Genomic DNA, 15855 nt, shown 5'->3' with positions numbered 1-15855 from the left:
AACCCAATCAGCATATCCTTTTAATCCTTTCTCCCTCAATGTACTTATCTAGCTTCCCCTTAAAGGTATCTATGCTAGCCGCCTCAACTATTCCTTGTGGTAGCAAGTTCCACATTCTAACTACTCTCTGGGTAAAGAAGTTTCTCCTGAATTCCTTATTGGATTTATCAATGATTATCTATATTTATGAACCCTAGTTTTGGACTCCCCCTCAAGTGGAAACATCTTCTCTCCTTCTACTTTATCAAACCTTTAAACACTTTAAACATTTTCCTCCATTATAAAAAATGAGAGAAAAATATGTGCATCTTTCCTTTATTAAAACTGTGTTATTTCTGGAAGTGAGTACAATGTGGGCAGTGCAGACGTGAAATAGTACAAATGAGTCCATGCTCATGACTCCTCATGCATTTAGTTCTCAATCTCAGCCATGCATTTGGAGGGAGAGGTGCAAGACAGAATTTGAATGCTCTTGTCTGGCAATGGATGGAAAATCATTTGAGTCCTTTACCCCAGGGCTGTTGCTGCACTGCTCATAGTGATTGGTTTAAAAGTGGCATTCTCAAGAGTGCTAGAGATTACTTGCCCTGCCTGTGCCAAGGAATAGTGCAGTGGGTAATCAGTGATGAGAGGTCATCAATTTAAAATTGTAACTATGAGAGTGAGGAGAGGGGTTAAGAAAAATCTCTTTACGCAAAGGATTGTTCAAGTGTGGAATACTTTGACACTGGTACTGGTTGAGGCAGTGATTATTGTATCTTTTAACCAGAAATTTAATAAATACTTAAAGTAGAGGAAGATACAGGACTATGGGGAGAGAGTAAGACAGTAGGATTAGATTTGGATTGCTCTAGCAAAGAGCCAGCATAGACATGATGGGCTGAATGGCCTCCTCCTTTTGCTTTAAACATCCATGGTTCTATAGTTCTCCAAAGGCTTTAGTTGCCGCTTTGCCTTGATAGGTGTTTGTGCTAAATATGGGTATGTTACCATCCTTTACGAAGGGATTTGGCAGGCTGCTGAGAGAGAAGGACATTGGACGTATCTGGGATGTGTGGGTTAATTAGATTTGCCCAATAATGCGTCATAGCGAATCCTGCTTTCCTGAAGCTTGCCTGATTAAGTAATGGAATTGGAAGGAATTTCTCACGCGTTTTTCCAGAAATTGGCCATAGTTTTTTAATTTGCTTTCCGCAGGAACTAGCATTACTCACAGTTGTGCTGTGCAAGTTTCTACCGTCTAGTGAATAGTGTTAACATTGTTGGACCTGATGGTCTTTTCTTGCCCTTTTTCTATGTTTGTAAGAGCCATAAACAGGTTATTTTGCAACAGTCAAATGAATTACTTCCAACTTTTTAGTCAATAATTGCACATCATTTCAATCAACTTACCATTGGAGGCTTAACTTGAAAAAGATGTAAACCAACAAGCTCAATTTGTTAGAAAATTCCTTTTTTTGGTTTGGCAGCAACTCTTCAGTGTTACCAATCAGCTAAAAGTACTTAAACACCCACTAATTTAAATAACCACATGTGGCTCAGTGGTAGCACTCTTGCCTCCGAGTCAGAAGGTTGTGGATTCAAGTCCCACTCCAGAGACTTGAGCACATAATCCTGGCTGACACTTCAGTGGAGTGCTGCACTGTGAGAGGTGCCATCTTTCGAATGAGATGTTAAAACGAGACCCTGTCTGCCCTGACAGGTGAATGTAAAAGATCCCATAGCACTATTTCAAAACAGAGCAGGGGAGTTCTACCTGGTGTCCTGGCCAATATTTATCCCTCAACCACATCATTATCTCATTGCTGTTTGATGTGTGCAAATTGGCTGCAGCATTTCCTATATTACAACAGTGACTACACTTCAAAAGTACTTAATTGGCAGTAATGCACTATAGGACGTTCTAAGGTCGTGAAAGGCACTGTATAAGTAGAAATTCTTTCTGTTCTTTTATATATTCTTTAAAGTGTGTTGCTTTTATCATTTTAATTTTGGCATACAGTCCATCTTGCTTGATGCAACAGGCAAAGTGGCTTCTTATACTACACTTGTGCTGCTGTCTTCAAAGTTTTGTTCCTGCTTCCATTTCTCCAGAGCTGACAATTTTATATGATGTGTTTTTCCCCTAACTGTCATAGTATAACCACAGAAAGGAACCATCAATGAAGCAGCAACTGACCATTCAGCAGTAAACCTTTCTCCATTTTGTGGCAAATAGTGCATATGTGCACTACTTTTTTAATAAGGTCCTTTCAAATGCAATGCATCACTTAGTTGAATGATTCAACACATGAATCAACCTTTTCTTAAAGGCTTGAACATTGAAAGTTCTTAATTCAATACTTTCCTGCAGAAAAGTTGATGAAAATATATATATTCTTTCTCTCCTACTGCCCTTGGCATATAAGGAAAGAGATAATAGAGATTGCTCTATTGATTGCGTGTGTGAGTTGATTGTATTTTTCCTCAATATGAATTGCTCCCATGGAACAATTCAGAATCCAACCAGAAAAACACTATTACAGATATGCGGACCTCAGCATTGTGAATAATAGCTCTTTCCAGATACTGTGCCCTTGCTTCTTTTGTACCTGGTATGAGGCTCGTGCTGTTTACTTGTGATTTTCTTGTCATTGTGTCCCATTTTCAGGTTTGTCAAGGCTGGGATTCATTGCACAAAGTGGATTGTGCATGAAATAAATAAATGACTAAACTGAATATTGAAGTCACTATGTATTGTGGAAACTTTTTACACATTGAACAAAAGAAGTTTTGGCTTATTTTTCATTTTTTGTCTTTAAGTGTATGTTGTGCTAACATTGTAATGATCGGGAAGTTTAAGACTTCATGTTCTCATTCCCACAAGACCTTGCATTTACTCGGCATTGACTCTTCTTGTAAGTCGAATATTGGTCCATGAGAAAATGAGTATTACTAATGCTTTCTCTCAACAATTCTGATTCCTGGAGAATGCTTCTAAGTAGGTATTTTACCAGGTCTTGCTTCTAGTACATGATGTCCCGGAATGTTTCTAATTATTTTGGGATCCTCATTCCATGATTGTGTCCATTTATAATCGGGATCGCAGATATATTGGCTGCAAAGCCCTTTAGGACGTCCTGAGGTTGTGAAAGGCGTTATATAAATACAAGTCTTTCTTTTTTGAATGTCAAATTTCAATTACACAAAATGATAGGGGTTGATTTTACTGACATAGGAACATAGGAACAGGAGTAGGCCATTCAACCCCTCGTGCCTGCTCCGCCATTTGATAAGATCATGGCTGATCTGTGATCTAACTCCATATACCCGCCTTTGGCCCATATCCCTTAATACCCTTGATTGCCAAAAAGCTATCTATCTCAGATTTAAATTTAGCAATTGAGCTAGTATCAATTGCCGTTTGCGGAAGAGAGTTCCAAACTTTTACCACCCTTTGTGTGTAGAAATGTTTTCTAATCTCGCTCCTAAAAGGTCTGGCTCTAATTTTTAGACTGTGCCCCCTACTCCTAGAATCCCCAACCAGCGGAAATAGTTTCTCTCTATCCACCCTATCCGTTCCCCTTAATATCTTATAAACTTCGATCAGATCACCCCTTTACCTTCTAAACTCTCGAGAATACAACCCCAATTTGTGTAATCTCTCCTCGTAACTTAACCCTTAAAGTCCGGGTATCATTCTAGTAAACCTACGCTGCACTCCCTCCAAAGCCAGTATGTCCTTCCGAAGGTGCGGTGCCCAGAACTGCTCACAGTACTCCAGGTGCGGTCTAACCAGGGTTTTGTATAGCTGCAGCATAACTTCTGCCCCCTTGTACCCTAGTCCTCTAGATATAAAGGCCAGCATTCCATTCGCCTTATTGATTATTTTCTGCACCTGTTCATGACACTTCAATGATCTATGTACCTGAACCCCGAGGTCCCTTTGGACATCCACTGTTTTTAACTTTTTACCATTTAGAAAGTACCCTGTTCTAACCTTTTGTGATCCAAAGTGGATGACCTCACATTTGTCTACATTGAATTCCATTTGCCACAGTTTTGCCCATTCACCTAATCTATCAATATCCCTTTGTAATTTTATGTTTTCATCTACACTGCTTACAATCACACCAAATCTTTGTGTCATCGGCAAACTTAGATATGAGACTTTCTATGCCTTCATCTAAGTCGTTAATAAATATTGTGAATAATTGAGGCCCCAAGACAGATCCCTGCGAGACTCCACTAGTCACATCCTGCCAATGTGAGTACCTACCCATTATCCCTACTCTATGTTGCCTTTCGCTCAGCCAACTTCCTAACCAAGTCCGTACTTTTCCCTCGATTCCATGGGTTTCTATCTTAGCTCACAGTCTCTTATGTGGGACCTTATCAAATGCCTTCTGGAAGTCCATATAAATAACATCTATTGACATTCCCCTGTCCACTACTTTAGTCACCTCTTCAAAAAATTCAATCAGGTTTGTCAGGCACGACCTACCTTTCACAAATCCATGCTGGCTCTCTCTGATTAACTGAAAATTCTCGAGGTGTTCAGTCACCCTATCCTTAATTATAGACTCCAGCATTTTCCCCACAACAGATGTTAGGCTAACTGGTCTATAATTCCCCGGTTTCCCTCTCTCTCCTTTCTTAAAAAGCAGAGTGACATGTGCAATTTTCCAATCTAGAGGGACAGTTCCTGAATCTAGAGAACTTTGAAAGATTATAGTTAGGGCATCTGCAATGTGCTCACCTACTTCCTTTAAAACCCTGGGATGGAAAGCATCTGGTCCTGGGGATTTGTCACTCTTTAGTGCTATTATTTTCCTCATTACTGTTGCTTTACTTATGTTAATTTTATCGACTCCCTGTCCCCGATTCAATATTAGTTTTCTTGGGATTTCCGGCATGCTATCCTCTTTTTTTACTGTAAATACTGACACAAAGTAATTGTTCAACATGTCCGCCATTTCCCCATTGTCAATGACAATATCCCCACTTTCAGTTTCTAAGGGGCCAACACTGCTCCTGACCACCCTCTTTTTCCTAATATAACTATAAAAGTTCTTCGTATTGGTTTTGATATCCCTTGCAAGTTTCTTTTCATACTCTCTTTTTGTAGCTCTTACTATCTGTTTTGTGACCCTTTGTTGATCTTTGTATCTTTCCCATTCGCCACGATCTGTGCCATTTTTTGCCTTTTTGTATGCCCTTTCCTTATGTCTTATACTGTCCCTTACCTCTTTAGTTGTCCATGGCTGGTTTTTTTGGCAAGTAGAGTTCTTGCCCCTCAGGGGTATAAACCGATTCTGTATCACGTTAAATGTTTCTTTAAACATTTCCCACTGACCTTTGACCCAGGGCCCTGAGATTTGCAGGTCCATCAATCTCATGCAAATGAGGTGGAGAGGGGCATTCCCGACCCTCCTGCCTCAATTTCCTATTCTCTTTTTGATTGAGCATCCATTTTCAGAAGAACCCAAAGAAGATGTTGGACCTTAGGGGATCTGAGGGGGTTCAGCAGCAAGGCCGAAAGGTACGTACTCAATTTTTACCTCGAGGCCAAGATTCATTTTTGGGCCGGGAAATGGCTCCTGTTCTTCATTAGCACTCCGAATGTCCTGAGACCCCCTGTTAGTGCCCGGGGGCTTGGACAGGCACAGAGCATTTTGGGTGTGCTGCTCCTGTCCATCACCAGGGCTGGGGGAGGAGTGGGCCAGAAAAAATCAGCCTATTTTAAGTTTTTCATCAGTATTTTGAAGACCACATTGTGCGATTATATCCATTTTTAACTGAAAACCACAAACATTGCTATTTACTTATGACAGTTCATATTTAAATGCAATTTTTTTGTTCAGAGAGGAATTGAACATTCTTTTCCAGTTGGGACTCCTTTCTTGTAGACAGAGCATTCACAATATTCTCAAGTCAAGGATGCAGTTTTTTTTTTTTATTCGTTCACGGGATGTGGGCGTCGCTGGCAAGGCCGGCATCTATTGCCCATCCCTAATTGGCCTCGAGAAGGTGGTGGTGAGCCGCCTTCTTGAACCGCTGCAGTCCGTGTGGTGACGGTTCTCCCACAGTGCTGTTAGGAAGGGAGTTCCAGGATTTTGACCCAGCGACAATGAAGGAACGGCGATATATTTCCAAGTCGGGATGGTGTGTGACTTGGAGGGGAACGTGCAGGTGGTGTTGTTCTCATGCGCCTGCTGCCCTTGTCCTTCTAGGTGGTAGAGGTCGTGGGTTTGGGAGGTGCTGTCGAAGAAGCCTTGGCGAGTTGCTGCAGTGCATCCTGTGGATGGTGCACACTGCAGCCACAGTGCGCCGGTGGTGAAGGGAGTGAATGTTTAGGGTGGTGGATGGGGTGCCAATCAAGCGGGCTGCTTTATCTTGGATGGTGTCGAGCTTCTTGAGTGTTGTTGGAGCTGCACTCATCCAGGCAAGTGGAGAGTATTCCATCACACTCCTGACTTGTGCCTTGTAGATGGTGGAAAGGCTTTGGGGAGTCAGGAGGTGAGTCACTCGCCGCAGAATACCCAGCCTCTGACCTGCTCTCGTAGCCACAGTATTTATATGGCTGGTCCAGTTAAGTTTCTGGTCAATGGTGACCCCCAGGATGTTGATGGTGGGGGATTTGGCGATGGTAATGCCGTTGAATGTCAAGGGGAGGTGGTTAGACTCTCTCTTGTTGGAGATGGTCATTGCCTGGCACTTATCTGGCGCGAATGTTACTTGCCACTTATCAGCCCAAGCCTGGATGTTGTCCAGGTCTTGCTGCATGCAGGCTCGGACTGCTTCATTATCTGAGGGGTTGCGAATGGAACTGAACACTGTGCAGTCATCAGCGAACATCCCCATTTCTGACCTTATGATGGAGGGAAGGTCATTGATGAAGCAGCTGAAGATGGTTGGGCCTAGGACACTGCCCTGAGGAACTCCTGCAGCAATGCCCTGGGGCTGAGATGATTGGCCTCCAACAACCACTACAATCTTCCTTTATAGAATCATAGAATCATAGAAGTTACAACATGGAAACAGGCCCTTCGGCCCAACATGTCCATGTCGCCCAGTTTATACCACTAAGCTAGTCCCAATTGCCTGCACTTGGCCCATATCCCTCGATACCCATCTTCCCCATGTAACTGTCCAAATGCTTTTTAAAAGACAAAATTGTACCCGCCTCTACTATTGCCTCTGGCAGCTCGTTCCAGACACTCACCACCCTTTGAGTGAAAAAATTGCCCCTCTGGATCCTTTTGTATCTCTCCCCTCTCACCTTAAATCTGTGCCCCCTCGTTATAGACTCCCCTACCTTTGGGAAAAGATTTTGACTATCGACCTTATCTATGCACCTCATTATTTTATAGACTTCTATAAGATCACCCCTTAACCTCCTACTCTCCAGGGAAAAAAGTCCCAGTCTGTCTAACCTCTCCCTGTAAGTCAAACCATCAAGTCCCGGTAGCATCCTAGTAAATCTTTTCTGCACTCTTTCTAGTTTAATAATATCCTTTCTATAATAGGGTGACCAGAACTGTACACAGTACTCCAAGTGTGGCCTCACCAATGCCCTGTACAACTTCAACAAGACATCCCAACTCCTGCATTCAATGTTCTGACCAATGAAACCAAGCATGCTGAATGCCTTCTTCACCACCCTATCCACCTGTGACTCCACTTTCAAGGAGCTATGAATCTGTACTCCTAGATCTCTTTGTTCTATAACTCTCCCCAACGCCCTACCATTAACGGAGTAGGTCCTGGCCCGATTCGATCTACCAAAATGCATCACCTCACATTTATCTAAATTAAACTCCATCTGCCATTCATCGGCCCACTGGCCCAATTTATCAAGATCCCGTTGCAATCCTAGATAACCTTCTTCACTGTCCACAATGCCACCAATCTTGGTGTCATCTGCAAACTTACTAACCATGCCTCCTAAATTCTCATCCAAATCATTAATATAAATAACAAATAACAGCGGACCCAGCACCGATCCCTGAGGCACACCGCTGGACACAGGCATCCAGTTTGAAAAACAACCCTCGACAACCACCCTCTGTCTTCTGTCGTCAAGCCAATTTTGTATCCAATTGGCTACCTCACCTTGGATCCCATGAGATTTAACCTTATGTAACAACCTACCATGCGGTACCTTGTCAAATGCTTTGCTGAAGTCCATGTAGACCACGTCTACTGCACAGCCCTCATCTTTGTTCTAGGTATGACTCCAGCCACTGGAGAGTTTTCCACCTGATTCCCATTGACTTCAATTTTACTAGGGCTCCTTGGTGCCACACTCGGTCAAATGCTGCCTTGATGTCAAGGGCAGTCACTCTCACCTCACCTCTGGAATTCAGCTCTTTTGTCCATGTTTGGACCAAGGCTGTAATGAGGTCTGGAGCCGAGTGGTCCTGGCGGAACCCAAACTGAGCATTGGTGAGCAGGTTATTGGTGAGTAAGTGCCGCTTGATAGCACTGTCGATGAAACTTTCCATCACTTTGCTGATGATTGAGAGTAGACTGATGGGGCGGTAATTGGCCGGATTGGATTTGTCCTGCTTTTTGTGGACAGGACATAAAATATTGGACCTGCACCTAAAGTGCTGTAAGCTGCAGGGCTACGGACTGGGTGCTGGAAGGTGGGATTAGAATGGGCACCTGGTTGTTCTTCGAGCCGGCGCGGACACGATGGGCCGAATGGCCCCCTTCTGTGCTGTATCTTTTCTATGGTTCTGTATCTCAGCATGGAACATAATGAATATTTTGTAACTTTCTTATGTCCAGCAGCTTTATCAATCATGTCAGTTTAATAGTTAACTCAAAGATCAGGGGGTAATTTTAACCCCAAAGAACGCGTGGGTTGGGGACAGGTGGGAGGTAAAAATAACAGATTTTTGAAGTGGGACCGCAACTCGGCTCTAACCCAGTTTAACCAAAGTGCATTTGGATGCGCATACATCCGAAACCCGGAAGTCCTGTCCCTACTTAATGCCAGCGGGCGGATTGTTAAAGGGGCAAGTTACCTCATTGCGATAATTGAGACACTTAATTTTTTGTGGATTATAAAGGTAAAACATACTTTACCTTACCTGCACGGGTTTCCCATCGCTTCTGATTCACGAGAGGAGGCAAGAAGGGCCGGATCCGCGAGGTGAATGCCTTTATCGGATGGTAGACCCCCCCCACCTTAATAGCCGAGACCCCCCAATGACTGACCCCTGCCTCCTCCTCTGATGTGAGGGAACCTCCCCCCCGTCCCCGATAACTCTGAACCCCTTCCTCTACGATGTCATCGATCTCCCCCTCCTCGGCAAAGTGTCCGAACCCACCTTCCGATGTCTCCGACCCCTCTCCTCCTCCAATGTCATCAGCTCCCCCTCCTCCAATGTCACTGACCCCCCCCGCCCCGCAACGATGTCTCCCCCACCGATGTCTCCGATCCCCCTCCCCCCACGATGTCTCCGACCATCCTCCGATGTCTCCAACCCCCCCATCTCTGATGACTCCAACCCCCCCTCCACCAAATCTCCGAACCCCTTCCTCCGATGTCTCTGACCCCTCCCCCTCTCCTCGGATGTCTCGAACCCCTCTCCTCGGATGTCTCCGACCCTTCTCCTCCAATGTCTCCGACCCTCCCTCCCCGATGTGTCGGCCTTCCCCACCTCCGATGTCTCCAACACCCCTCCACCAAATCTCCAACCCCCCATCCTCCAATGTCTCCGAACCCCCCTCCCCTGAGGTGTCTCTGTCCCCTTCCTCCGATGTCTCCAACCCCCCACTCCGATGTCTCTGACCTTCCTTCCGATGTCTCTGACCTTCCTTCCGATGTCTCCGATTCCCCCTTCCGATGTCTCCGACCCCCCTCCACTGAATCTCTGACTCCCCCTTGACCGATGTTTCCGACCCTCCCTCCCCATGATGTCTCCGTCCCTCCCTCCCCATGATGTCTCCGTCCCCTCTCCTCCGATGTCTCTGATCACCCTCCCCCTCCGATGTCTCCAACCCCTCTCCCCCTCCGATGTCTCCAACCCCCCCTCCAATGTCTCCGACCAGCCTCGTGATGTCTCCAGCCTTCTCTGGCCTCCAACTGTTCTCCGGACCTGATCACCTCCCCACTCCCCCCCCCACCCCCCCCCCCACCCCCCCCGATGTCGTCCATGGCCCACAATCTCTCCCTTCCTCCCTCCTGTCCAATTCACGGCTCCTTTCCCTCCCACCTTTCCCTCCCACCTGTCAATCTGGCTGACTAGCGGGGGGGAAAGAAGCATAAATAATTACCACCAATTGAGTCATGATCACAAATTGCGACGCACTCACTTGACTTCCGGGTTCTATGAGTGAAAATTGTGCCCCAGCAGTTTACAACACTAAAGCCTAAGTTTCCTGAACAACACCTAATGTTTTGCATCTTCAAACAAGAAGACTCCTGTTGTTTGATCATACCTTTGCCAAAGGCATCATCTTTGATGTTGGGCGGAGTTTTGGAGCTGTCCAGCAAAAGCTACTGCACAGATCACCCTTCAGAAGAGTGTAGCTGAGTGGAAGATTAGCCTCCCTTAGTCAACATTGTCATATTGGGATCCTCAAGATATCCTGCCTGCCTGCAGAAAACATTACAAAGTGCCAGCACATTCTGAAATGCATCAAGATATCAGTGAGGTGTCCATCTACCATCAGCCCCTTCGGGTTTGTGATACCCCTCTTTATTGTCTGTCTGACGCTCCTTAAAACCTATCTCTTTGACCAAGCCTTTAGTCACCTGTCCTAATGGCTTTTTTGGCTCGGTGTCAATTTTGTTTTATTACACTCCCATGAAGCGCCTTGGGATGTTTTACTACGGTAAAAAAGCCCTTATATAATTGTAAGTTGTTGTTTCTTAACAGGAGGGAGCTTTACTGAGATATTAGGTCAGTCCTCACTGTGTTAAAAAAAACCGAGCTTCTACTTTCCTTGGGACAAGATTTCCTCTGTATGCTATGTGTAATGAAATCATAAATCTGTTCTTTATAAAATAGCCTTTCAAATTTCCTACACGTAGCACACAGAAGAATCTCTGCCCATCCCCCATCACTGGATAATGTATTCACACTAAATATTGATTTGTTGATCTGGATAACTCGCACATCTTACCCCAGGACATCACTAACTCATTTGCACCGTGATCAGGGCATTTGGCTGCATCATTGTTTGTATCATTCTAATGGGTAATACCATTCTGCCAAATATTTCTGGTTAGTTGCTAAAAAATATTATGAATTTGAGCAATCATAATGGGATTGTTACTATGCAATGTATAAATCAGTTGGCCAATTCTGAAGTGAGCTCATAAGTATAAGCATATGAATAAGTCCTGTTTATAGAGAGGGTGTATTATAAATATACTATTAATTGGGAATGCCTAGGTTTGGGCTAATCTTACACTGAGTGACACTGTTGATGAGGAGAATCACTGTTTTTGTTACTGTTGAGTTTCATGCTGCTGCTGTTGCACAGTTTACTACTTAGATGGTTAAGGAAATTTATCTGACTGTTATTATCCCTGTTCTAACTTAGAAGCTGTAGACAACTCTGCATGTGTTTGAGTACATGGAAGAGTGTCCTGAAAAACAGTTGGTTCTCCAATATTAATTGAGCCCTGGACTGTAATAATTATACAGATTTTGTTTATTATTGAGGACTTGTTGTGGTTTTTGTTAGGTTTGATTTTCTTTTGTGTTGCTGGTATGAAAAAATAGAACAAGGTCCTTCACTAGTTATAGCGGTTGAAATATTTCGATGATTGGCGAGTTTGAATCCTGGAGTTCTCGGACAGCCGGATTCATGCAGTGGTTCGGTGGGTTCTGTCAATCATTATCCAAGCCTCAGATTGTGAATAGTGCATCTCGCAGAGGCACCAAGCTGGTCTTCTTGTATTTGAGTTATATCTGTCATCAGCAAGATCAGCATTCTTGCCTTCCCTGCTGGAAAGGGGTCCATGGTGACAAGTTGCCTGTACACAGAGAGAAATGAAATGATTGGAAAAAATAATTTATCTAGTATGGACCTCAGCCAGTTAAAAGACTTTATTGAAGAGTACTCCTAATAATTTAAATGTATTTTTAAAATGAAATTATTGTGTTTGAATTTGAGGCTCCAGATTTGCTGTACAGTCAGATTGAAACACCCAAGATTAATTCTAAATTGTAGCACTCTTATAATTTGGAATTGTATTCTATTTCCCCCCCAGGGTTGGTTTAGCCCTGGCCAGGTGTTTGTGCTGGATGAATACTGTTCTCGCTACGGCCTACGAGGTTGTCATCGTCATCTCTGCTATCTCAAGGAGCTGATCGAACGTGCAGAAGGTGGTGCAATGATAGATCCAACGCTGCTGCATTACAGTTTCGCTTTTTGTGCCTCTCACGTCCATGGCAACAGGTAATTTTAGAAACCAAAGCTCAACGGCAAAGACCAATGGTAGTGTGCAAAAAACCCCACAACAATACAGTTCCAAGAGCAGGAAGGACTTACGATTCCTCCACCCCTGCGTATTTGACTGATTGTACAACTGATAGTTGTCCAAAGATTGCTGCACAGTTGTGTGATTTAGAAGTGATTAGTACGCAATTGTATTGTTTTATTCTTCACTTAAATTCCAGTGTGGATTGTGGGTGCTGTACTGCACCATGACAGCCATTAACAAGAAGGAAGAAATAATAGTAACCACTGGTAATAACTGCATTGTCCAATAGCCTAATGACACTCACTGTCAAGGCTCACAGATAAAGATTGGGCATTTGGGTGAGGTACTGGAGACTAACCAGCATCATTGAAACTGTACCCCAGCAAGGACCCACGGCCTTCAGAGAGGAGCTGAGAAAATTGGTAGCGAAAGGCGAATTTTGTTTTAAAAAAGCAGCAAGGAACCTGGCATGTTATTTTTCTGGGTCAAACATGTACTTCCGAGAAACAAACCCAAGCAGAATTCACAGGGGTCTGTAACATATTATTTGCCCCTGCTCTTTGTTAAGGAACGGTCCATTCAATTGGCAGACCTAAAGATATGGAGAAAAATAATTGAGCTCACTCTCTCTTGCTTTATTCCCCACTTTTATTTGTACTTAACGTTTATTTGATTGACTGGAAGAGAGAATCCTTGGTTAATTTTAAGGCTGACTCTCCAATCAGGTGCTCCCAGTGAGGAGCAGTGCTTATAGGGAATGTTGATCAGGAAATTGTGGGCCTGCAGCACCTAATTTTCTGTTCATTGTAAATTAATGCAATTTTTGAGCTGCCGTCCCACAACTCCCTGAGTAGTGGCCCTGCAGTTTCTCACAGAGAATGCCCAAGTATATGATGAATAATAGGTCTGTGGGGCAGTAATGGATAACTCATTGAAACCATCAGTACAGTGTGTGCCAGCACTAAAGCGGACAAGGAACAGCAACAACTTGCATTTATATAGCTCCTTTAAGGTAGAAAAACGCCCCAAGGCACTTCACGGAGGCTTAATCATACTAAAGCAGATGGCAAGCTAAAGAAGGAGATATATGATGGGGTGACCAAAAGCTTAGTGAAAGAGGAGGGTCTTAAGGAGGAGAGGGAGATGGAGAAGTGGAGGGCATAAGGGAGGCCTAAACGGCTGAAAGCTGCCAATAAATGGCTGCCAATAGTGGGGCGAAGGGAGGGGAATACATTAATGGTCAGTCAGTGGAACAGAGAGCTTGGGATGGTTTGTAGGGCTGGAGGAGTTAGAGGTGGCTAGTGGCTAGGCCATGAAGGGATTTAAACACAAGAATTTGGTGCAGGATAGGATAAGGGCAGCAGAGTTTTGGATGAGCTGTAGTTTACAGATGGTTGAACGATGGGATGCTCCTCCGGAGAGCATTGGAATAGTAGAGTCTGAGGTGACAAAGGCATGGACGATGGTTTCAATGGCAGATGGGTGGAGGCAGGTGATGTAATCAAGGAGGAAGTAGGCGGCCTTTGTGATGGAGAATAGCTTAGGGTTGAATAGGATGCTGAGATTTTGAGCATCTGGTTTAGCCTGAGACAATTGCTAGGGAGGAGAATGCAATCGGGGAGATGGAGTTTGAAATCAATGGAAATGAAAATGGGGAGAGATGTATAACGGGCAGCTGAATTGATATCGCCCGTTTTACACTATCATCCAAAGTCAAAATGACCCCCATTGAGTGGTACAAGAAATAAGGGGCTAGATCTCCTCCTTTTTCCCTTTGGGCATAAATAATCACCTGGATGGAGCACATAGAGGAAAAGCAGATGAGGAGGATCACACCCCTGTAAAGGAACCTGCCCAATTATCCATCCATTCATTTAAATGAATGGAAATCAGGCAAGTTGACGGACGGACCACAATGGTCTTTCCAGTCCTGTAAATTCCTGGTTCTTCAGGCTCCTAATCCTACAATTGTATGAATTTCATTGCTTGCATTCTCCAGTGTTCACAGCTCTGAAATTAAAGGAATGTTTTTTTTCTTGTATGTCAAATATAAAAACAGGAGCAGGTTGTAACAATCACTTGCAATCCAGAAGTGATTAAATAATGTATTTGGGGGTCAAGGTGATACCTATGTCTCGTGACTCTAAAGAGCTGATTTTTTTTCTGACAGCAAGCTCCTGAAGTGGGGCCTCACCGTCTGGTAGCACAAAAGCGCAGTCCTCAAGGTTTTCAGTTTATTAATGGGATCAGACCCACAATTTCCTGATGTACACTCATAGTATGTGAGGCTGCATGCCAGGAGCATGCATTTGGAAATCTGGCCATTATAAATGTAGAGTTTTTCATTCCAGCTTTAATTGTGAGGTGTAGCTGTGATCAGCTGAAGTGTTTTAGCGTATTGTAAGCAGACTCCCTTACTGCATTAAAGGAGTAGACTAACAAGAAATAAAGGAATAGGAAGTGTTTGGAGTTCAACAAACGGATTATGATTTCTAATGATGTAACCAGATTTCACTATTTATGATGGTATGCCGTTAAAAGCCTATTTTTCCAATAAAGAGACCAGCAATTAAAAAATCATACCTAATGACTGCAGAAGTAGTAATATTTTCAGAACAATGCGTGGTACTGAAAGACCATAGAGATCTTATAAATTGATTTGCTTTATTAGGAAATGCATCTAGTTGAAGGTAACAAAAAAGCACGGTGCCGTTAAACAGACAGGATTAATCCTTTTCTGCTTTAGTCTTCTCCATACAAATCAGCACAATAGTGTGAGTAGTGCCTATTGTGTTGGATGTGTGCCTATAATCGACTAAATATTTCGCACTGGTTTGAATCAGAATTAAACGTTTTGTTTGGGGATGAGCACTGAATTAATCAAGAGTCCAAACGGAGCTAGAATTAATGCACATTTTCCCACCGTATGTACAGAATAATGCATAGCTCAGGGAGGTCTCCATGATAGCAACAAATCCAGAGATTAAAACAACATACTGTATTTGTGGTAGAAAAGCCTCGGAGAGGCATAATGGACAGCGAGCAATGGTGGAAGAGTTAGGAGAGTTGGCCAAAAGCGGGAGTAGTAATATTTTTAAAGCATGGTCAAAAACATAGGTTTTGAGGAGACTTTTCAAACAGGGGAGAGTTAGTAGCATGGCTGAGGGGTTTAGGGATCGTGCTTCAGAGAGTGGGGCTCAGCGACTGATGGTGGGTGGGGGGGAGGAAAGGCATAGGAAGCCAGAGTCAAAGGACAGAAGGCCTGGGATATCAGTAGGAAATTGAGAGTAGCGTGGGGCAAGACCATGGAGGGATTTGTGAAGGAGGACTGGAATGTTGAATGCATTGAGGGACAGGGAGCCAATGGTGGACAGGGGTTATGGGCAAGTGGCAGTTAGTGTGGAATGGGATGCGGGAGATATAGT

General features: G+C 43.9%; 1 protein-coding gene across 3 annotated transcripts in view; it reads left to right on the top strand.

Moving 5' to 3' along the window:
• cadps2 (Ca++-dependent secretion activator 2) overlaps positions 1 to 15855 on the top strand; it is a 603629-nt gene that overhangs the window by 419788 nt on the left and 167986 nt on the right. For all 3 annotated transcript variants that reach the window (XM_067999803.1, XM_067999802.1, XM_067999801.1), the window contains exon 13: positions 12218 to 12405. In XM_067999803.1, the coding sequence (XP_067855904.1) occupies positions 12218 to 12405 (188 nt within the window). The remainder of the gene's footprint in view (positions 1 to 12217; positions 12406 to 15855) is intronic.

This window comes from Heptranchias perlo, chromosome 18 (genome assembly GCF_035084215.1).
Source record: "Heptranchias perlo isolate sHepPer1 chromosome 18, sHepPer1.hap1, whole genome shotgun sequence".
NCBI classification, from domain to species: domain Eukaryota; kingdom Metazoa; phylum Chordata; class Chondrichthyes; order Hexanchiformes; family Hexanchidae; genus Heptranchias; species Heptranchias perlo.
Note: the sequence above shows the minus strand (reverse complement) of the source record. Positions and strands in the feature narration are given on the sequence as shown.